The sequence below is a fragment of the Heterodontus francisci genome, unplaced genomic scaffold, assembly GCF_036365525.1.
Source record: "Heterodontus francisci isolate sHetFra1 unplaced genomic scaffold, sHetFra1.hap1 HAP1_SCAFFOLD_58, whole genome shotgun sequence".
NCBI classification, from domain to species: domain Eukaryota; kingdom Metazoa; phylum Chordata; class Chondrichthyes; order Heterodontiformes; family Heterodontidae; genus Heterodontus; species Heterodontus francisci.
The window spans coordinates 8,958,783-8,983,354 of NW_027142006.1; the positions used below are offsets into that span (position 1 = coordinate 8,958,783).

At 45.5% G+C, this 24,572-nt stretch overlaps 1 protein-coding gene and 1 non-coding gene across 2 annotated transcripts; one reads left to right on the plus strand and one right to left on the minus strand.

Moving 5' to 3' along the window:
- Positions 1-9,103: 9,103 nt before the first annotated feature.
- LOC137365899 (histone H2B type 1-M-like) lies at positions 9,104-9,433 on the plus strand (the record flags this gene model as incomplete). Its single annotated transcript, XM_068028143.1, has 1 exon — positions 9,104-9,433. A coding segment is annotated over one exon (330 nt), but the record flags the coding sequence as incomplete, so codon positions are not given.
- A 9,099-nt stretch (positions 9,434-18,532) lies between these two features.
- trnal-uag (transfer RNA leucine (anticodon UAG)) lies at positions 18,533-18,615 on the minus strand. The gene has a single exon. It is a non-coding gene; the product is annotated as a tRNA-Leu (tRNA).
- Between the last annotated feature and the right edge of the window lie 5,957 nt (positions 18,616-24,572).

The window sequence follows — 24,572 nt, forward strand, 5'->3', positions numbered from 1 at the left end:
GCTAACTTTCTGTATTCCTTGTGCAAGAACACTCAAGTCTCTTTGAACACCAACAGTTACAAGTTTCACACCTTTTATCAAATATTCTACTTTTCTATTCTTATGACCAAAGTGAAGAACTTCACACTTCCCTACATTATACTCCATCTACCATCTTCTTGCCCACTCACTGAACTTGTCTATATCTCTTTGCAGCCTCTCTATGTCCTCCCACAGCTTCCCTTTCCACCTACCTTTGTATCATCAGCAAACTTAGATTCATTACTCTCTGTCTCTTCATCTAAGTCATTAATTTAGATTGTAAATAGCTGAGACCCCAGCACTTATCCTTGCAACACTCCATTATTCACTGCCTGCCAATCTGTTTATACCCACTCTTTGCTTCCTGTCCATTAACCAATCCTCTATCCATGCTAATATATTACCCACAATTCCATGATTCCCTTATCTTCTCTATTAACCTTTTATGTAGCACCTTATTGAATGCCTTTTGGAAATCCAGGAATACGACTAGTTTCCCTTTACCCTGCTAGTTACATCCTCAAAAAACTCTCATAAATTTGTCAAACAAGATTTCCCTTCAGGAAAATCATGTTGACTTGTTTGAATGCTTTTCTCAATGCATTGTTCAGACTTCCTGCATTTTCCCAAGGACTGATATTAGGCTAACTGGCCTGTAGTTCACAGTTTTCTCTCTCCCTCCTTTCCTGAAAGGCAGTGTAACATTTGCCAACTTCCAATCTGATGGAAATTTTCTGACCCCCTCCCACACCCACTGCAATATTACAGGGAACGGGGGTGGGGAGAAACAGCCTGTCTGCCCCAGGCCAATCAAGGCCCTTAATTGGCCAATTAACAGCCACTTATGGGCCTCCTCTCTCTGCTGCAGGTATTTTATCCTCGGTTGGGTTGGGGGAGGGGAGGCAGTGTGGCAAAGGCACCAAGAACCCTGCCTGATAAAACCAGGCATCTTTCTTGCGGGCTGCGGGGGGTCCTCCTGATTAGGCACCCTGTTCCCCATGGAGGGCCACCCTCAAAGCTCCAACCGCCCCCATTGGGCACCCCCGGACCCTCTACCTGACCCCCCATTGCCTCAGACTTAAAGGTAACATTATATATTCTATCAGAACAGACTGAATGACAAATAACATAGCACTCCACAAAACTATAGTGTTAGAGTGAAAGATATTGTCTCAGTTATTTATTGCAGCCTGAGCTACACATTATATGCCAATCTAAAATCACATACAGTTTCAGACTGAGATACAGTATTTATTCCATAAATGCAAAATGAGCTATATGTTCCACAGGAGTTCATACTATTGAACAAGCCTGGGCTCTTTTCTCTAAGTGGTCACCTAATAGAAGCATTGAATAATATGAAGGGTTTCGTTAGGGTAGAGGTAGAGATGTTTCTCACTTGTGGTGGAGTCCAAAGCTGTCGATATGAAATAGTCAGTAATAAATTAAATAAATAACTCAGGGAAATCTTCTTTACCCTGCTTTGACAGCACTTGAGCTGCTGAACATTGTTACATTTAACATCAAGCTAAATGATTAAATGAGGGAGAAACAATTTGAGAGATTTGCTGATAGGATTAGATGAAGTAGGGTTAGAGTAACCTCATTGGAACTACCAGTACTTGGGCAGAAAAGCCTGTCTCTGTGCTGTAAATACTATGTAATTTTGTGTAGAGTGAATCCAGAATGACAAACTAACCCAGAGATTAATGGCTACTGAATGCATCCCACACACAGGCAGTACCAGAGACTGACATATACTGAACAAAACCCACACTCACAGGCAGTACCAGAGACTGACAGATGCTGAACAAAACTCACACTCACAGGAAGTACCAGAGACTGACAGATACTGAACAAAACCCACACTCACAGGCAGTACCAGAGACTGACAGATACTGAACATAACCTCCACTCACAGGCAGTACCAGAGACTGACAGATACTGAACAGAACCCACACTCACAGGCAGTACCAGAGACTGACAGATACTGAACAAAACCCACACTCACAGGAAGTACCAGAGACTGACAGATACTGAACAAAACCCACACTCACAGGCAGTACCAGAGACTGACAGATACTGAACATAACCTACACTCACAGGCAGTGCCAGAGACTGACAGACATTGAACATAACCTCCACTCACAGGCAGTACCAGAGACTGACAGATACTGAACAAAACCCACACTCACAGGAAATACCAGAGACTGACAGATACTGAACAAAACCCACACTCACAGGCAGTACCAGAGACTGACAGATACTGAACATAACCTCCACTCACAGGCAGTACCAGAGACTGACAGATACTGAACAAAACCCACACTCACAGGCAGTACCAGAGACTGACAGATACTGAACAAAACACACACTCACAGGAAGTACCAGAGACTGACAGATACTGAACAAAACCCACACTCACAGGCAGTACCAGAGACTGACAGATACTGAACATAACCTACACTCACAGGCAGTGCCAGAGACTGACAGACATTGAACATAACCTACACTCACAGGCAGTACCAGAGACTGACAGATACTGAACAAAACCCACACTCACAGGAAGTACCAGAGACTGACAGATACTGAACAAAACCCACACTCACAGGCAGTACCAGAGACTGACAGATACTGAACATAACCTACACTCACAGGCAGTGCCAGAGACTGACAGACATTGAACATAACCTGCACTCACAGGCAGGACCAGAAACTGAAAATATTGAACAAAACGTACACACGCGGACAGTACCTGAGACTGACAGATACTGAACAAAACACACACTCACAGGCTGTACCAGAGACTGACAGATGTTATGTCCATCCCAAATTCACAACAGAAAAAATAACTGAGAGATCCATCAGAAATCCAACACTTACATATAATACCAGTGACTTAAAGGTACAGAATTAATCGCACTCTCAAATATAGTGCATGTGACTGGGATACAGAATGAGTCTATACTGACACATAGTACCAGGGAATGACAGATACAGAATGAATCACACAGTCACATACAGCAACAGGGACATTTTGGCACAGTATGAATCTGACAGTCGTGTACAGAAACAGAGGCTGACAGATATCAAATGAAACCCACACACACATACAGTGACACTGAGAGCTATAACATATATGCCACATTCATATATAGTACCAGAGATTGACAGATACAGAATGAATTCCACACACACAAACAGTTCCAGAGCCTTATACATTCAGAGTGAATATGACACTTTGTACCAGAGACTGACCAATGCAGCATGAATCCCACACTCCCACTCAGTAATAGAGACTGACAGATAGCCACAAATAAAGAATGATTCTCATTCTCATGTACAGGACAACAGACTGATTTGCCACAATGGTGTCTCTAATCTTTGGGCAAACTCAGTGCAATAACAACTCATCTCCATTCCCCGTATTTCTAAATCCCACCTGTCCTCCATAATCTGAACAATTATTGCATGTCGTGTTGACTGTCTGATCTGTAAACTGCACTGTATCACAGATTGCTGACATTTGCTAGCTGAAAGTGAGAACTGCAAAATAGAAGCAGAAATTTTCACAGCCTGTCAGGGTTAATAAACAGGTAATGTGAGGTAATAAACTCATATTGCTTCACATTTTTATACTGAAAATAAAAGTAATCAATTCTTAATAAAAATGTTTACTATATTGATCTGATATTTGTAAATGTGCCCTGTTATATATTACACTACATTGAGCAGTATTTGTGTCTGATTTTTCAGGATACTATTTGCATTACTTCAAATAAAGAAAACATAACTACACAAAGAACTGAGCACAATGCTGAAAGTTTCACAGCAAACAGTCAAAAGGGAAAGAGATAACATATAGAAAGAAAAAAAGCTAAAATACTGAAAACACTCAGCCAGTCCGGAAACAACTGTGGAGAAGAGAAGCTCGGGTTAATGGTCCAGTTCTGTGACCCTTCTATAGACCTGAAACATTGCTCCTCCCTTCCTCTCTCCACAGATACTGCTGGAACTGCTGAGTGTTTCCAGAATCTTCTGTTATTCAGATTTCTAGCGGCTGCAGTATTTCTCTTTTTGAAGAATAAAACAATCCCTGGGAGGGAATGAAAAGTTTACATAAGAAATAAGAGCAGGAGTGGCCACTCTGCCCATCGAAATAGTTCCACCATTCAATAATATAACAGCTGTTCTCCTACCTCAACTCCATCTTACCACACTGGCACAGCCCCCTTGATTCCCTTAATATCCAAAAACCTATCGATTTCTCTTGAATATACACAATGATTGAGCATCCAGAGCTCTCTGGGATAGAGAATTCCAAAGATTCATAACCCTTTGACTGAAAAGAAAATCTCCTCTTCTCAGTCAAATATGACCAAGCCCTTTATACTGAGACTGTACCCCTTTATTCTAGATTGCCCAGCTAGAGGAAACATCCTCCCAGCATTTACCATGTCAAGCCACTGAGCATTTTATCTGCCAGTGAGATTACCTCTCACTCTACTGAGTTCTGGGGAATAGAGGCCTCGTCTATTCAATCCCTTCTCATCGGACAATCCCCTCATCATAGGAAGCAGCCTAGTGGCACGTCTCTGTGCTCCCTCTAAGGAAAGTATATCCTTCCTTAGATAAGGGGACCAAAACTGCACAGCACTCCAAGTGTGATCTCACGCTGTATAATTGCAATAAATACTCATACTCTAATCTCTTTGCAATAAAGGCAAACATATCATTTGCTTTCCTAATTGGTTGAGTATCTGCACGTTACCTTTCTGTGATTCCTGGACAAGGACACTCGGGTCCCTCTGAATGTCAACATTTCCCATTCTCTCATTAATTTCAAAAATGTTCTGTATTGCTGTTTTAGATTAGAGATACAGCACTGAAACAGGCCCTTCGGCCCACGGAGTCTGTGCCGAACATCAACCACCCATTTATACTAATCCTACACTAATCCCATATTCCGACCAAACATCCCCACCTGTCCCTATATTTCCCGACCACCGACCGATACTAGTGACAATTTATAATGGCCAATTTACCAATCAACCTGCAAGTCTTTTGGCTTGTGGGAGGAAACCGGAGCACCCGGAGAAAACCCACGCAGACACAGGGAGAACTTGCAAACTCCACACAGGCAGTACCCAGAATCGAACCCGGGTCCTTGGAGCTGTGAGGCTGCGGTGCTAACCACTGCGCCGCCCTGCCAAAGTGTGTAACTGTACACTTCTCCCCATTATGTTCCATCTCTCACATTCTTGCCCACATACTTAGTCTGTCTAAATCCCTTTTTTCCCCCTTTGCATCCTCCTCACAGTTTACTTTGCCACCTCACTTTATATCATCGGCAAACATGGATAACATGACATTCGGTCACCTCATCTAAATCATTGATACAGAATGGAAATAACTGAGTCCCGAGCACCAATCCTTGCAGTATCCAACTACTTACAGCTTTCCTGCCGAAAATGACTCGGTTATTCCTACTCTCTGTTTTTTGTCTGTGAACTACTACTCAATCTATACTAATATATTATCCCCAAATTGCATGGGACCTACATTGGTGTAATAACCACTTGTTTGATAACTTATTGAATGCTTTTTGAAAATCCAAACAGACTACATCCACTGGTTCCCCTTATCTATCCTGGCAGTTACAACATCAACATATTCTAATAATTTATCATTGACAATTTCCTTTTAATAAATCCATGTTGACTCTGCCCAACCATATTCTGATATTCCACATCACCATTTACCATGTCTGTAATAATAGATTGTAGCATATTCCCCATTGCTGATGTCAGGCAAACTGGCCTCTAGTTCTTTGCTTTCTCTCTCCTTCCTTTCTTGAATAGTGTGGATATGTTTGTCACCCTCCAATTCACAGCTTCCAGAATCCAGGAATTGTTTCTTATAAGGAACGGGAATAGCTGTGGAAAAATGAATCTGAGTAATTCTATTCTGAGTCCACTGTATGATTCAGGTCAAATAATAATTATCAATAAAAAGGAGTAAAATCAGAGTTCAATTGAACTTTAATTTGAAGGAAATCAGCGTTGGAAATATGTTTATTCAAATTATACACTTCTTGCTTTGGGAAACAAAATTCCTTCGAGACAGCACCCAACTCAGTTCCTATCTTTCAGTTTCTCATCTGAGGAATTTAAGGAATGCCAAACTGTAATGGCTGGGAATCAAACCCGGGCACAGCTGCTTGGAAGGTCATTGACCTGAAACATTAACTCTGTTCTCTCTCCACAGATGCTGCCTGACCTGCTGAGTATTTCCAGCATTTTCTGTTTTTATTCCAGCTGTTTGGAAGGCAGCTATGCTCATTGCTCTAACAGCATCGCTCACATGGAGCAATACATTGAGTCTTTCTGTGGATTTTGGGACTGGGCCGCTGTCTTTTGGTCTCTGATGCTATAATCACAGCCAATAAAATACTCAGCTCAGTTCCAGGTGTTTAAAACTGGTGAACTGAAAGGCGACATGATGTGTCAGGATGTTTCTGAACAGCAATTATCACAATTTTACAACACAGAAAGAGTTCATTTGAACAATTGTGCTGCTCTTTGAACGATCTATCCAATCAGTCCCACCTCCCTGTCATTTTCACATTGCCCTGTAATTTCCCCATCAAATAATGATCCAATTCCCTCAGGAAAGTTATTATTGAATCTGTTTTCACCTCCCTTTTCAAGCAGTACATTTCTGATCATCAGAACGCGTGTTAAAATATCACCTCATCTTCCCCTGATTCTTTTAACAATTCTGTGTCCATTGGTTACAGACCCTTCTGCCAGTGGGAACAGTTCCTCTTCAACCCATTAGAATGTAGAACACATCTATTAAATATTACATTAACATCTCTGCACCAAGAAGAACGACCCTAGATTTGCTACAAAAACAAGAAAAGCTGGAATCACTCAGCAGGTCTGGCAGCATCTGTGGAAAGAGAAGCAGAGTTAACGTTTCGGGTCAGTGACCCTTCTTCGGAACTGACAAATATTAGAAAAGTCACAGATTATAAGCAAGTGAGGTGGGGGTGGGGTAAGAGATAACAAAGGAGAAGGTGCAGATTGGACCAGGCCACATAGCTGACCAAAAGGTCACGGAGCAAAGGCAAACAATATGTTAATGGTGTGTTGAAAGACAAAGCATTAGTACAGATTAGGTGTGAATACACTGAATATTGAACAGCAGCAAGTACAAACCTGAAAAAAAACCTGAAAAAAACAGTGGGTAAGCAAACTGAACAAACTAAGATGAAATGAAATAAATGCAAAAAAAGATAGTAAAAAATGTAAAAAAGAATGTATAAAAAAGGAAGAAAAAATAACTAAAAATGAAAGTAAAATGGGGGGCTGTCATGCTCTGAAATTATTGAACTCAATGTTCAGTCCGGCAGGCTGTAGTGTGCCTAATCGGTAGATGAGATGCTGTTCCTCGAGCTTGCGTTGATGTTCACTGGAACACTGCAGCAATCCCAGGACAGAGATGTGAGCATGAGGCCAGGGGGGAGTGTTGAAATGGCAAGCAACCGGAAGCTCAGAGTCCTGCTTGCGGACTGAGCGGAGATGTTCCGCAAAGCGGTCACCCAGTCTGCGCTTGGTCTCCCCAATGTAGAGGAGACCACACTGTGAGCAGCGAATACAGTATACTACATTGCAAGAAGTACAAGTAAATCGCTGCTTCACCTGAAAGGAGTGTTTGGGGCCTGGGATAGTGAGGAGAGGGGAGGTAAATGGGCAGGTATTACACCTCCTGCGATTGCAGGGGAAGGCGCCCTGGGACGGGGACGAGGTGGTGGGGGTAATGGAGGAGTGGACCAGGGTGTCGCGGAGGGAATGATCCCTTCGGAATGCTGACAGGGGAAGGGAGGGGAAGATGCGACTGGTAGTGGCATCACGCTGGAGGTGGCGAAAATGGCGGAGGTTGATCCTTTGGATATGGAGGCTGGTGGGATGAAAAGTGAGGACAAGGGGAACCCTGTCACGGTTCTGGGAGGGAGGGGAAGGGGTGAGGGTAGAGGTGCGGGGAATGGGTCGGACACGGTTGAGGGACCTGTCAACCACAGTGGGGGGAAATCCTCGGTTGAGGAAAAAGGTCATATCAGAAGCACCGTCATGGAAGGTAGCATCATCAGAGCAGATGCGTCGGAGACGGAGAAACTGGGAGAATGGAATGGAGTCCTTACAGGAGGTAGGGTGTGAAGAAGTGTAGTCGAGGTAGCTTTGCTATCCTTTCACGCATCTCTAGTGCCATTCTAGTCAATCTCCTCTGCACTCTCTCTCAGGCCTTGATATCCCTGCTAAAATGAGGAACCTAGAATTAGATACAATGCTCCAGCTGAGGCCGATAACCAGTGAGATTTATAAAGGTTCAGCATAAACTCCTTGTTTGTGACCCGAATTCCTATTTCTGGTTTCTAACCCAGTGTCGGCTCTGAGCTGTTGAAACTGCCTGAATAAATATTTCCGCTCAACTTAGAGGCCGGAATGTGAGAAGCTGCTGAGAATAAGAGACCCTCGCAGCCAGGCGTCATTTCCCGGTGGAGTTTTCAATAGAAACTGGGGCTGGAGAGAGTCTTTGGGAAATGTAATTCCTGAATGCAGTGAGAGAGTTTGTGATTGGTTGCAGATATAAAACTATTGTGACATCACTGCCAATCACCCAATCACAATCTTTACTTTCTCCCATCCCTCATTAGCATAGAGCTGTGGGATTGTCTATTTAATCCGCACTCGGAAGGGGTTTGGTTTATTTCTGTATCTGAAACTGAAAATGGTAAGGTCCCCCCACCAAGCTGAACTGAGGGGCTGGACCCCTGGGAAACCCCTCGAACTGTATCGGGAAAATTTTCATTTGCTGTAAATGTAAAAATGTAATTGGCATGAGAAATGTGAAATGGAAGGGTTGTGAAGCAACTCATGATTGTATTGAAGGAAAATGATCTCCCTTGCAATGTTTGTATTTTTTAGTGCTGTTTGAAACTGTTTGGCAATGTATTTTTAACAGATTTTTATGAATAAAGTATATTTTGGAAATAAAAAAAGAGAAGAAAGCAGCTCCTAAGAAAGGCGCCAAGAAAACCTTAAATAAACCGTCAACAAAGGGCGGCAAGAAGCGGAGGAAGGAGAGTTACTCCATCTACATCTACAAAGTGACGAAGCAGGTTCATCCCGACACCGGCATCTCCTCCAAGGCCATGAGCATCATGAACTCGTTTGTGAATGATGTTTTCGAGCGCATCGCGGGTAAGGCTTCCTGCCTGGCCCATTACAACAATCATCAGCTCCGGGTGATCCAGACCGCCGTGCGCCTGCTGCTGCCCGGGGAGCTGGCCAAGCACGCCGTGTCGGAAGGGACAAAGGCGGTGACCAAGTACACCAGCTCCAAGTAAAACTGCACAATGGACTGAAAAACATCCCAAACACAACGGCTCTTTTAAGAGCCACCCACAATCTCTCTGAAAAAGCTACATCCGACATCTCTATGAAATCACTTTAAGACAATGTATCATATACATTGGGGGCTGCACAGTGGCGCAGTGGTTAGCACCGCAGCCTCACAGCTCCAGGGATCCGCGTTCGATTCCGGGTACTGCCTGTGTGGAGTTTGCAAGTTCTCCCTGTGTCTGCGTGGGTTTTCTCCGGGTGCTCCGGTTTCCTCCCACAATCCAAAAGACTTGCAGGTTGATAGGTAAATTGGCCATTATAAATTGTACTAGTATAGGTAGGTGGTAGGGAAATATAGAGACAGGTGGGGATGTTTGGTAGGAATATGGGATTAGTGTAGGGTTAGTATAAATGGGTGGTTGATGGTCGGCACAGACTCGGTGGGCCGAAGGGCCTGTTTCAGTGCTGTATCTCTAATTTCATCTCATAATAACGATCCCACTGCTGTGTTTGTATCTCCTGTTATTAACCGAACACGAACCCATAATCTGAACACCCGCCTTCACTTTTTTTGCTTAAAGCTGCTCTTATTCTGGTTTTTCACAGCCCCTGAATGACCGCATTAACAGCTGATTTCAGCGGTAAGGATTAGACCTTAATCCCTTCACTGATTAATCATTTTATTAACAGCAACTCTCCGCAGTGAAAGAGCCTGAGATGGGATTATTACAGAGCAAGTTAAGGGCCGTTTGAGGACTTGATCCGGCTTCCTCTTTTCAGAGAAGGACACTGGGCTCTGATTGAAAACTAAACTGAGTATTTCACTTCAGGCCAATGCAGGCCCCTCCCGGGACAGTTTGAAAGCGATTGTCGAATGAGTCACAATTTAAATAACATTTTACAAGTTGAATAAAACAAAATCAAGAGATGGGACTTTAAATCTTTGACTAAGGATGACATTTATTTTAATCCGCTCCTTTCCGACAATAAAATTGGCGGGCTTTTTGAAATTGACAAATTCTCTGCTTCTGATGTCGTGGCGGGTAAATCCCGCCCTCTTGTGTTGGTCAGTGACCTGATTGGTGAAGAATATAGGCAAATAGAATTAAGTACCGACCATTGAGGAGAGTTCTCAGTCTTTAAGTAAAGTAAATGCTGCGTAAATTATCCATTTGTGAAAGTATTTGTGAGATTGTGGAAATGTCTGGAGGAAAGACCGGAGGGAAAGCTCGGGCCAAAGCCAAGTCTCACTCCTCCCGGGCTGGACTGCAGTTCCCGGTGGGCCGTGTTCACAGGCTCCTGAGAAAGGGCAACTATGCTGAGCATGTGGGTGCTGGAGCCCCGGTCGATCTGGCTGCTGTGCTCGAGTATCTGACCGCTGAAATCCTCGAGCTGGCCGGTAACGCGGCCCGGGACAACAAGAAGACCCGCATCATCCCCAGACACCTGCAGCTGGCAGTCCGCAACGAGGAGGAGCTCAACAAGCTGCTGGGAGGGGTGACCATCGCTCAGGGCGGGGTGCGACCCAAGAAAACCAGCGCTCAGAGCTCCCAGAAAAAGCAAAGCAGACAAAATGTCATCTAATAAACCAAAGACTCTTTTCAGAGCCACCCACAGTCTCTGAAAGGGCTGATTACTGTCTGATTCAAGCATGTCAGTAACAGAACAGAATAGGAACTATTTAAAATGTTTATGAGCAACTATTTCAGTGGCTTCTCACTGTCCTCCTGATCCCTGTGTGAAGGGGAATTACCAATAGTCTAATTTATTCCTTTCTACACCGAGTTTGAGTTATTGGTCCCTTAAGGATTGCTGAATGGAGTCTTCCACCGCCGGTTACAGATAAGAAGGGGGGGGGGGTAAAAATGACAGGTTAAAGCTGTGCATAAAATAGCGCCAGGAATTTGTGGCGATAATAGCGGAATAAAGAAAGGTTTTTAAAGGTTGGTGGAAAATATTTTACCAACAACTTTAAATAGATTTTCCAGAAATTCGCTTTTTGCCGACACTGAAATTGGCGCCTTTTTCGAATTCAAACGTTCTGCCAATTTCGACAATTTAAGCCAATGATTTGCTGCATTTTCCCCAATTCGAGGCTCTGCGATTGGTGAAGAAATGCGAATGGGAAGAGGGTGACCAATCAGAAGTGAGCGCGGGCTCAAGCTGTGGGAATTCCAGGTCCCTGAATGATTGAGCTGAAATTGATCAGTTTCACAAACCCTGTCAGTTTCAGTGCAGGAAACACCGTCTCGGGGGAAATAACATCACAAGTGGGTCTGCTTCCAGTGACCGATTCAACGGCTGCTGCAAAATTCCCGGATTCCCTCATTGCAGCGAAATCATTTTGAAATTCTATGAAAACAATGAGTGATTCTGGAGGAGTGATGAGGCTTTTCACTGAGGGCATGTGTCGACTGGAGAAATAACTAACTGTGGAGCCTCGGGCACTATTTACACAGCCCGTTTAGAAAATCAAATCCACTGCACATCCTTGCTGCAACTGAAATGTCAATTTCGGGGATTCCAGTTTTCTACCCGAACACAGCACAGATTTATTCCAGTCAGTTCTGAACAGCCTATCCCATCGGGATTTTCGTTTGTCTCTTTTACCTTGTTCACCTTCATTGCTTTCTATTTCCCTCCTGGTGTTTGATAAGGTATCTACCAAAACTCGTTTTCACAGCCACATCTCCTTCCTCAGTGATTGCCTTTGCTCCGTGACCTTTTGGTCAGCTATGTGGCCTGGTCCAATCTGCACCTTCTCCTTTGTTATCTCTTGCCCAACCCCCACCTCACTTGTTTATAATCAGTGACTTTTCTAATATTTGTCAGTTCCGAAGAAGGGTCACTGACCCGAAACGTTAACTCTGCTTCTCTTTCCACAGATGCTGCCAGACCTGCTGAGTGAATCCAGCATTTCTTGTTTTTGTTTCAGATTTCCAGCATCCGCAGTATTTTGCTTTTATATTAGCCTATCCCATCTACCGTTTCCAGCTCACTGCTCTCTCTGTGAGACGGTGGGTGGCTCTTCGAAGAGTGTGTGTTTGCTGGAAAGGGTCGAGTTGTGCGGCCCTGCCGTTTCAGAGCGTACACCACATCCATGGCAGTGACCGTCTTGCGCTTGGCGTGCTCAGTGTAGGTGACCGCATCCCTGATCACATTCTCCAGGAAAACCTTCAACACCCCGCGAGTCTCCTCATAGATCAAACCCGAGATCCGCTTGACCCCGCCACGGCGAGCCAGGCGGCGGATTGCTGGTTTGGTGATGCCCTGGATATTGTCAGGAAGCACTTTGCGGTGCCGCTTTGCTCCGCCTTTGCCGAGTCCTTTCCCTCCTTTACCTCTGCCAGACTTTCTTTTATTAACTTCCAAAATATACTTTATTCATAAAAATCTGTAAAAAAAATACATTACAAAACAGTTCCAAAAAGCACCAAGTCAAACAATACAAAGAGTGGAAAGGAGATCAGTTTCTTTCAATACAGGAGTGAGTTGCCTCACAACCCTTCCATTTCATTTCTCATGCCATGTACATTTGACAGCAAACAAATAATTTCTGGCTACAGTTCGAGGGGTTTCCCATGGATCCAGCCCCTCAGTTCACTATGGTGGGGGGACCTTACACTGTGGTATTTCCCCATTGAGCCTTTGCTGCAGCTGCCCCAAGCTTTAGTGCGTCCCTCAGCACGTAGTCCTGGACCTTGGAATGTGCCAGTCTGCAACATTCGGTGGTGGACAACTCTTTGCGCTGGAAGACCAGCAAGTTTCGGGCAGAGCAAAGAGCATCTTTCAACGAATTGATAGTCTTCCAGCAGCAGTTGATGTTTATCTCGGTGTGCGTCCCTGGGAACAGCCCGTAAAGCACAGACTCCTGTGCTACAGAGCTGCTTGGGATGAACCTCGACAAAAACCATTGCATCTCTTTCCACACCTGCTTTGCAAAGACACATTCCAGAAAGAGGTGGGCAACCGTCTCTTCCCCACCACAGCCACCTCGAGGGCATTGTGCAGAGGGGGTGAGACTTCGGGCATGCAGGAAGGATCTGACGAGGAGGACTCTTCTCACCATCAGCCAAGCTACATCTTGGTGCTTGTTTGAAAGTTCTGGTGATGGGGCATTCCGCCAAATGACTTTGGAAGTCTGCTCGGGGAACCATCCGACAGGATCCACCATCTTCTTTTCCCGTAGGGCCTTGAGAACATTCCGTGCAGACCAGTGCCTGATGGATTGGTGGTCAAAGGTGTTTTTCCACAGAAACTTTTCCATGAAGGATAGGTGTTACAGCACAGTCCAACTGGATGGAGCGTTCCACGGCAATATGACCAGGCCCATCCTTCGCAACACCGGGGACAGATAGAACCTCAGCATGGAGTGACACTTGGAGTTTGCGTACTGGAGGTCTACACAGCCACACACAAAGGTAGCCATCAGGATGAGGGCGATGTTGGGTACATTTTTCCCGCCTTTCTCCAGAGGTTTGAACATCGTGTCCCTCGGGACCTGGTCCATTTTGGATCCCCAGATGAAGCGGAAAATGGCTCAGGTGATCACCACAGTGCAGGAGTGCAGTATGGGCCAGACCTGCACCACGTACAGTAACCTGACACAATGGCGAGAGATCGCTGCTCCCACATGTTCAGCTTATGTTGTACCCTGGCTACTCGTTCCTCCCAGGTTTTGGTGCACGCCCCGGCCCTTCCGAAGCATACCACAGCAGCTTCAGGTCGGCTGACCTAATGGTGAAGGGGACAAAGGATCGGTCAGCTGAGTTCCCACAGAACATGGCCTCGCTCTTGCTGTGTTTAACATTGGTTCCCGATGCCAGTTCGAGCTGGTCACAGATGCTCATCAGTCTGCGCACAGGCAGCGGGTTCAAGCAGAAAATGGCGACGTCATTCATGTACAGGGAGGTTTTAACCTGAGTGCCTCCACTGCCTGGGATTGTTACCCTTCTGATACTCGCATTCTTCTCAATAGACTCAGAAAAGGGTCCAATACAGCAAACAAACAAGACAGGGGAGAGAGGACTGCCCTGCCTGACTCCAGATGGGATTGAGAAACTTTCTGATTCCCACCCATTGATTGAGACTGCGCGACTGATGTTTGTGTAGACCAGTTTGATCCAATTGCAGATTCCCTCCCCAAACCCCATTTTGGAAAGTACGTCCATCATGTAGGTGTGCGATATCCTGTCAAAAGCCTTCTCCTGATCCAGGCTGATGAGGCAGGTGTCCACCCTCCTGTCCCGTACATAGGTGATCGTATCCCTGAGTAGCGCGAGACTATCAGAGATCTTCCTGCCTGGTATAGTACAGGTCTGATCAGAGTCAATCACCAACTCCAGAGCAGACTTGACTCGACTGGCGATGACTTTTGACAGAATCTTGTAGTCGATGTTAAGCAGTGAGATGAGCCGCCAATTTCTGATTTCTGCCTCCTCCCCCTTGTCGATGAGGGTGATGATGCCTTTCCTCATGGATTCTAATATGCTGCCGGCCAGGACCATACTCTGGTATACTGCCAGACTTTTTTTTTTAATTTCCAAAATATACTTTATTCATAAAAATCTGTAAAAATTACATTCCCAAACAGTTTAAAACAGCATCAAGTCAAAAAATGCAAACAGTGCGAAGGTGATCAGTTTCCTTCTATACAATCACGAGTTGCCTCACAACTCTTCCATTTCATTGTCATGCCATATACATTTCTACATTTACAGCACACAAAATTTTCCCTGTACGGTTCGAAGGGTTTCCCATGGATCCAGCCCCTCCGCTCAGCTTGGTGGGGGGACCTTACACCATGGTCTTTCCCCATTGAGCCTTTGCTGCGGCTGCCCCAAGCTTTAGTGCGTCCCTGCCCACGTTGTCCTGGTCCTTGGAATGTGCCAGTCTGCAACATTCGGTGGTGGACAACTCTTTGCGCTGGAAGACCAGCAAGTTTCGGGCAGACTAAAGGGCGTCTTTCACCGAATTGATAGTCCTCCAGCAGCAGTTGATGTTTGTCTCGGTGTGCGTCCCTGGGAACAGCCCGTAGAGCACAGACTCCTGTGTTATAGAGCTGCTTGGGATGAACCTCGACAAAAACCACTGCATCCCTTTCCACACCTGCTTTGCAAAGACACATTCCAGGAGGAGGTGGGCGACCGTCTCTTCCCCACCACAGCCACCATGATAATTCTTGCCTCAAATCAGTGCACAATAAAAGAGACTGATTCCGTCAGCTTCCTTTTTTTTACAGGCCGCCCGGACCTGGCTGAGAAAGGCAGAGTGAGAGCAGGGAGGGTAGGAGACAAGAGTGAAGATTAAACAGAGAGCGAGAATGAAGGAGACACCCAGAGTGACAGACAGAGAGAGAACGGCACCTTATCTTTCAGCTCCACCTCCAGTTTCCTCCGGGCTGCCAATTTCAAACCCTTTATTAACAGTAGAACCGAAACCCAGCTCTCCACGCAAACCCTTCCAGACTCGACCTTCATAGTCAAGGCTTTCCAGAAAGCCGGAGCTTTTAAATATGATCCTGCTACAATTAACACTCAGTAATATTCCCACCAAAACACAATCCATTCTATAACAAGGAACCTCCTCAGTAACATCACCATTTCCACACACATCCGCTTCCAACAGTTTACAAACACCCTATTGCAGCTGTTTGGGGAATCTCCTGTGTTAAGATTGGAGTTGGAAAGCGGCCTTTACCCGGCAGTGTTATCGTCTCACACTGAATCTGCCAGACATCCTGTTCTCTTTATTGCGAGAGAGAAAGCACGGATTTAGGAAATGTTCATTTGAAATGATCTCTATTGAGAACGAGCCCGGCCGTGGGACAGGTATTCCAGTGCAAAGAGCTGTCTATGACCGAGTGTTGCAGACTGGCACATTCCAACGTTCAAGACTATGTGCTGTGGGACGGCATTAAAGCTTGGGGAAGCCACCATGGAGTCTCAATAGAAAGGCGACAGTCTAAGGCCCTAGTACAGCGAGGGGCTGGAACCTGTGTAAAACCGCTCGGGCTGTTTGTACCAGAGAATGTTTGATGTGTAATGTAAATACTGTAAATATAACCTGTGCAGGCAGGGATAGTGAGATACCTCATGTACTTTATTGAAGGAAACTGATCTGTATTGTACCTTATGTAATATTAAAATTGAACTGCTTTGCAATATAATTGCACAAATTATATGAATAAATTACATTTTGTGCAAAAGAAAGCAGCTTTCCTGTCAACACACACCTTGTCTCAGGGCACAACTTTCCTGTGATCTTGTCATACCCAACTTCGCTCTATATCTTCTGACACACACACTTTACAGTCTGTCATTTCCAAAAACAAGCATTCTAAAATCAAAAGACCTTTTGTTTATTTCTCCTTTCTTTTCATTTCTCCTCTCTTCTTCTCAATCACTCCCTTCAACAGTCCTATTCAGATCAAGGTGGAATGTGAATAGTGTCACAACTCACCTCTGACACTATTATTACCCTTCTCTTCTCTTGTCTTATTCAATGGGAAAGTTTTATTCACCAGTCTGTTGCTGTTTTACACTCTTGCCATACCATCTGGTATTGCATCCATCTGAATTCTGTGCTTTCATGGCCTTATATTTCTTTTCCTCTTCTGGATGATTTGTTTGCTTCAGTTCCATTCAACCAGTCTGGACCACAGGGAAGCTTAGAACAAAGAACAAAGAACAGGACAGCACAGGAACAGGCCATTCGGCCCTCCAAGCCTGCGCCGATCTTGATGCCTGCCTAAACTAACACCTTCTGCACTTCCGTGGCCTATATCCCTCTATTCCCTTCCTATTCATGTATTTGTCAAGATGTCTCTTAAACGTCTCTATCGTATCTGGTTCCACCACCCCCACCGGCAGCAAGTTCCAGGCACTCACCACCCTCTGTGTAAAAAACTTGCCTCGCACATCCCCGCTAAACTTTGCCCCTCGCACCTTAAACCTATGTCCCCTAGTAACTGACTCTTCCACCCTGGGAAAAAGCTTCTGACTATCCACTCTGTCCATGCCGCTCATAACTTTGTAAACCTCTATCATGTCGCCTCTCCACCTCCGTCGTTCCAGTGAAAACAATCCGAGTTTTTCCAACCTCTCCTCATAGCTAATGCCCTCCAGACCAGGCAACATCCTGGTAAACCTCCTCTGTACCCTCTCCAAAGCCTCCACGTCCTTCTGGTAGTGTGGCGACCAGAATTGCACGCAATATTCTAAGTGTGGCCTAACTCAGGATCTGTACAGCTGCAACATGACTTGCCAATTTTTATACTCTATACCCCGACCGATGAAGGCAAGCATGCCGTATGCCTTCTTGACTACCTTGTCCACCTGCGTTGCCACTTTCAGTGACCTTTGCCTTGGGTGGGTCCACGTTGATCCATTACATTCAGAATCACATCCTTGAAATAACTCCATAGTACAACTACAGTAACCACACAGAATCTGCTTCAAACACTCCTCCACATTTTATCTGTTCTGACTGTCAACACCTCCAGCTCTTTTGTTTAAGTGGAACCCATCAGGTTTGTATAGGCTCCTTCTATTCTGAAAGCTGTAGCACTGGTTCAGGGAATTCAGCCCTGTTTCTCTACTCGAAAGGCTCAGCCATGCTTGATCTGCGTGGTATTTTGCTTTTATTGCAACGTTACAAGACCTCCAATCCTCTGGAAAATGATGGTTAGACCTTCCACTATATCTTCCCTGGCTTCATTCAACAGCCTGGGGTACATTTCATCTGGTCCTGGTGATTTATCCACATTCAAGGATGCTCATCCCATTAAGACTTCCTCTCTCCTTAAGTTATCACATCCAATACTTCACACTCCTCCTCCTTCATAACAATATCTGCATCACCCCCTCATTTGAGAAGACAGTAATGTATTCATTAAGGATGTTGGCAACATCTTCCACCCCGATACAAAGGTTACATTTTTGATCTTTTCTGTGCCCTGCTGTTTGCTCAGTTGCCTCTTCCTCTAATATTTTGATGCAACATCTCTGGGTCCATCGTTATTTTGCTTGTCCATGTTCTTTCCTGTTCTCTCTTTGCTCTTCACCGCTGCTCCCAAACGCCTCCAGTGCAGTCAAAACACAAGGTGTCAGAAGTGGGATTTGAACCCACGCCTCCAATGGAGACTGCGATCTAAACGCAGCGCCTTAGACCGCTCGGCCATCCTGACCGCCTGTCTGTTATTATTAATGCTAAGGAAATTATTCATTCTTTGTGAAAGTATTTGTGAGATTGTGGAAATGTCTGGAAGAGGAAAGACCAGCGGGAAAGCTCGGGCCAAGGCCAAGTCTCACTCCTCCCGGGCTGGACTGCAGTTCCCGGTGGGCCGTGTTCACAGGCTCCTGAGAAAGGGTAACGATGCTGAGCGTGTGGGTGCCGGAGCCCCGGTCTATCTGGCTGCTGTGCTCGAGTATCTGACCGCTGAAATCCTCGAGCTGGCCGGTAACGCGGCCCGGGACAACAAGAAGACCCGCATCATCCCCAGACACCTGCAGCTGGCCGTCCGCAACGACGAGGAGCTCAACAAGCTGCTGGGAGGGGTGACTATCGCTCAGGGCGGGGTGCTGCCTCATATCCAGGCCGTGCTGCTGCCCAAGAAAACCAGCACTCAAGAGCTCCCAGAAAAAGTAAAGCGGCCAAAATGTCATCTAATAAACCAAAGGCTCTTTTCAGAGCCACCCACAGTCTCTGTGAAAGGACTGGTTACTGTCAGGAGGGAATCAGTGATGGAGTTATTGTAACAGTGGATTGACCTGTTTCACATCTGTCCAGGTGTGTTTTCAGTTCCCTCTCTGGATTTCGCTCTGTTTCTCTGCTCACACATCTCCCCCTCCAGTAAAGTGAAGAACTGAACTACAGGGTGTCAGAATCAACAATTTAATAAATCCCGCTGCCTTCGATTTGATAAATCCCGAGACCATCCCTGTACATTAACGGGAACTGGTTCGGAGCTGATGAATTAATTTAATAATGGAAGTGTCCGGGTGAATTCTCTGTTTTTCATTTGGAAGTTTGAATTGTGTTTTTTTTTTTCTCTCCGGTGATCTGAGCGCCACTTCTCAATGAGAATCTGCTCCCAGAACAGAGTAAATGCAGGAAGAAAGAGGCCATTCTCGGGCTGTGTGTTTCTCTCCTAACCTGATCTGTTTAGACCGCACTGTTCCCAGAGGACGGAATCAGTGAGAGTTGTGCACACACAGGAGCTGAGTCCACTGCAGCGCTTTAATATGTGCCTTCTCCCCGGCGCTCCCTATTCTCCGGACACAACGTTGTTTGTTCCCCCGGCGGCGGGGTAGAGTCGGGGATTCTCTTCCCGCAGTGTCAGTGGCTGCAGCCCCGGGGAACTGGCGGTTTCAGTCAGAGTGACCGAGCTACCTTACAGGACTCTCCCCCTGAATTTGTGAACTGAGACTACACCGAACACATCCCCAGTTAGAGTGAGGGCCGGACATCCTTCTGTTTTATTGCAGAGAGTGGGGAAAGGGCTGGGTGGAGGGGATCTCAGCGAATCACCAGGGATCCTGGATTTACTCCAAATCATTTCCATGTGGAATCTGCAGGCGGGGCCGGGACAGGGATCATTTGATCAGGGGATCAGCTCTTTCCTGAGAGATGTGGGTGGCTCTGAGAAGAGCCTTTGTGTTCAGATGTTTACATGTTTCCCGCGCTCTTTCACTTCTTTCCAGACCCTGCTTTCTGAGCCTTCGCTGCTTTCGGCTTGACCTTGCTCTTCCATGTCTGCACTTTCTTCAGCGCCTTTCCGCCCGCCGCACTCTTGCCCTTTTTGACCTTCTTCGCAGGAGACTTTTTCTGAAGCGCTGCTTTCTTCACCGCCTTATTTGGCGTTGCCAACGCCTTGCTGCTCGTTTTCTTGGCTGTTATTTTCTTTGTTGTCACTTTCTTGGCTGCTGGTTTCTTCACCAATGATTTCTTGTCTGCTGGTTTCTAACGAAGGATTTATTGTCTGCTGGTTTCTTCACTAAAGATTTCTTGTCTACTGGTGTCTTCACTAAAGATTTCTTAGCTGCTGGTTTCTTCACTAAAGATTTCTTTTCTGCTGGTTTCTTCATGAAATATTTCTTGTCTGCTAGTTTCTTCATGAAAGATTTCTTGTCTGCTGGTTTCTTCAATAAAGATTTCTTATCTGCTGGTTTCTTCACTAAAGATTTCTTGGCTGCTGGTGTCTTCGCTAAAGATTTCTTGGTTGCTGGTTTCTTCACTAAAGATTTCTTGTCTGCTGGTTTCTTCACTAAAGATTTCTTGTCTGCTGGTTTCTTCACCTTCTTTCCCACTTTTCCCTGGGTTTTCCTTCTTGCTGATTTTGAAGGAGCCGGAGGCTCCCTGTCCCTTGCTCTGCACCAGGGAGCCTTTGTTCACATTCCTCTTGATACTTTGCTTGATCTGGGTCCTGAGCTTCTCCACATCGACACCGCTGCTACCCAGAGCCTTCTTTATGGCGTCCAGGGACATCCCCTTGTGATCGCTGAAAGCCGGCACAATCTTGAGGATCTGTTCGCCCAACGGGAGACCGGCTGGCTTGTTCCGGGGAGCCGCCTTCTTCTTCTTGGGGGTCTTGACTTGGGCGGCTGCGGGACTCTGCACAAATTCTCTCTGTCAATGTGAACTGGGTCAGAAATGAAGCCAGTGATGGTGGCACAGAGCAACTTCAAGGCAGAGAGAGGACGGGGCGGAGACAAGCTGCTGTCAGCTCCCGGCTCCTGCTGTCTCTCTGTGTTTCTCTCTCCTCACAAACTCTCCAATTCCATTGAAATTCAGAGACTCCACACTTCCAGACTAGATCTTTCCTGTCTCGCACTCCAGTATGTTTGCTGTTGAAAAGCTTTCACTCGGATTGAGGACTCCATTTTCCATTTCACCTGGTTTTATTGCTGCACTGACTGCCCTCTCTCACCCCTCGCTGACATGTTCTCCACTTTTCAACTGAAATCTTGAAATCAAAAAAAAATGATCCCGAATTCCCACTTTGGGGCTGAGCAGGGAGCAGGGCGGTTCTTTGACTGGAAAATCATTTGATTTTACACAAGAATGACTCTGAAATCCGGCGATGAGAGCGGACCCACAAACACAGTAGCTTCAGACTAACCCGCCCTCCCCTTTAATACAATCTCTCTTCCACAATATTCACAACTGCATATTCACAGGACAAACTGTTCCCTGAATGTAGAGTTCCCAGGCCAGGTTTTCCCCTCCGCTCAGTCTGTGCTGCGGATTCTCGGGGGTGAGTTGTATTTTCTCAGCTCAGCCAGTGTTAAACAGTCTGGGGCCGGCGCTCCGAATATTGTCTGTTAACCAGAGTCCGCTACAAGAGCCAATCACAGTTGTGACTTTTTTTATTCGTTCATGGGATTTGGGTGTGAGTCCAGAACCATGGATCATAATCTAAGGATACGGGGTAAACCTTTCAGGTTGTCCTTTCTCTCTCTGCCCCTCTCTCTCTGCCGACACCCACCCCCGGTCTCCTCTCTCCCTCTTACTCTCCTCTCTCTCTCTCCCTCTCTCTGACAGTTGCAGAGAGCGAGAACTCTCAGCTTTATGGTTAGTCTTTTTTAAAAAATCGCAGCCGTCAGTTTCACAGCTGACAGGTGCTTTGAGCAGAGACAGCACTTCCGAAACTCGGACAAGCTCGGGTTTTTCTGGAGGGCCTTTAAATGAAATCAGAACTGCCGGAAAGCTCCGAACTTGTCCGAGATTCTGAAACGTTGTCTCTGCTCTAAGGACCTGTCAGCTGTGAAACTGACGGCTGCGATTTGATTGAAAGTCAGACTGGTCTGGAAGAAGAAGCCAATGGGAAATTTCTCATCCCTGAAATTATCAGTCACGGACCGAACTGTTTTCACGTGGATACTGGTGTCCATGCACAGACATGTTGCCAACCCCTGTTCTTCACACAGACTTACCAATCACACACTGATCAACGCCAACAAATAATTTGACTTTTTTATTGAAGACTGACAATACTATATACAATTTACAGGAGAGTATTACAGGCACATCTTACCGGGGATCATCCCATCTCCTACTCTGTCACATACTGTATGACATCACTTCCTGAAGTGATGATGCACACACGAGTTACCAATTCCTTGAAACAAAGAGTAGGCATAAATGGGTCATTTTCTCATTGGCAGGATGTGACTGGTGGAGTGCCACAAGGATCAGTGCTTGGGGTTCAATTATTTACTGTCTATATTAATGACATGGAGGAGGGGGCAGAGTGTAATATATCCAAATTTGCTGATGATACAAAAATAGGTAGGACATGTTGTCATGAAGACATAAGGAATCTCCAAGGGGATATAGATTGGTTGAGTGAGTGGGCAAAAATTGGCAGATGGAGTTTAATGTAGGAAAGTGTGAGGTCATACACTTTGGTAGGAAGAATCAAAATGCAGACTATTATATAAATAGACAGAGACTCCAAAAAAGAGGGATCTGGGTGTTCTTGTGATTGAAACACAAAAAGTTAGCATGCAGGTGCAGCAAGTAATTAAGTGGGCAAATGGAATTTTGGCCTTTATTGCTAGGGGGTTGGAGTTTAAAAATAGGGAAGTCTTGTTAAAGCTGTACAGGGTGTTGGTGAGGCCACACCTGGAGTGCTGTGTACAGTTTTGGTCCCCGTATTTAAGAAAGGATATATTGGCATTGGATACAGTCAAAAGAGATTCACTCGGCTGATTCCTGGGAGAAAGGGGTTGACTTATCAAGAATGGCTAACAAGTTAGGCCTTTAGACATTAAAGTTTAGAAGAATAAGGGTGATCTTATTGAAATGTATAAGATTCTGAGGGGGCTTGACAGGGTAGATGTTTCCACTAGTGCGGGAATCTCAAACTAGGCGACATCGTTACAGAATAAGGGGACAGTCATTTAAAACTGAGATGCAAAGGAATTTCTTCTCTCAGAGGGTAGTGAATGTCTGGAATTCTCTACCCAGAGAGTTGTGGAGGCTAAATTACTGAAAGCATTTAAAGAGGAGGGAGATAGATTTTTGAAATATTGGGGAGTTGAGGGCTATGAGGAGCTGGCACGAAAGAGGAGTTGAGGTCTGGGGCAAATCATCCCTGATCTTATTAAATGGTGGGGCAGGCTTTGGGGACTGAATGGCCTACTCCTGCTCCTATTTCTTATGTTCTTATAAGGGGGCTACAAAGAGATGTAGATCGGTTAAGTGAGTGGGCAACAACCTGGCAAATGGAGTAAAATGTGGGAAAGTGTGAAATTGTCCACTTTGGCGGGAAGAATAAAAAAGAAGCATATTATCTAAATGGTGAGAGATTGCAGAGCCCTGAGATGCAGAGGGATCTGGGTGTCCTCGTGTATGAATCGCACAAGGTTAGTATGCAGGTACAGCCCGTAATTAGGAAAGCTAATAGATTGCTCGTGTTTATCGCGAGGGGAATTGAATACAAAAGTAGGGAGGTTATGCTTCAGTTATACAGGGCATTGGTAAGACCACATCTGGAGTACTGTCTACAGAACTGGTCTCCTTATTTAAGGAAGGATGTGAATGCATTGGAGGCAGTTCAGAGAAGGTTTACTGGACAAATACTTGGAATGGTGGGCTGTCTTACAAGGAAAAATTGGACAGGCTTGGCTTGTATCCACCAGATTTTAGAAGAGTAAGAGGCAACTTGATTGAAACACATAAGATCCTGAGGGTCTTGACAGGGTGGATGTAGAAAGGATGTTTCCTCTTGTGGGAGAATCTAAAATTAGGGGTCACTGTTTAAAAATATGGGGTCGCCCATTTAAGACAGAGATGAGGAGAATTTTTTTCTCTTAGAGGGTTGTGAGTCTTTGCAGTTCTCTTCCTCAAAACGCAGTGGAAGCAGAGTATTTGAATATTTTTAAGGCAGATGTAGATAGATTCTTGATAAGCAAGGGGGTGGTCAGGGGTAGCTGGAAATGTGGGTCATCAGTTCAGCTATGAAATTATTGAATGGCGGAGCAGGCTGGAAGGGCCGAGTGGCCTACTCCTGCTCCTAATTCATATGTTCGTATGCTTGTATGTTTGTATAAAGCCCAAGATGCCATATATTTTACTACTACTCTCTCAATATGCCCTGCTACCTGCAAAGATCGGTGCACATGCATCCCCAGGTCCCTC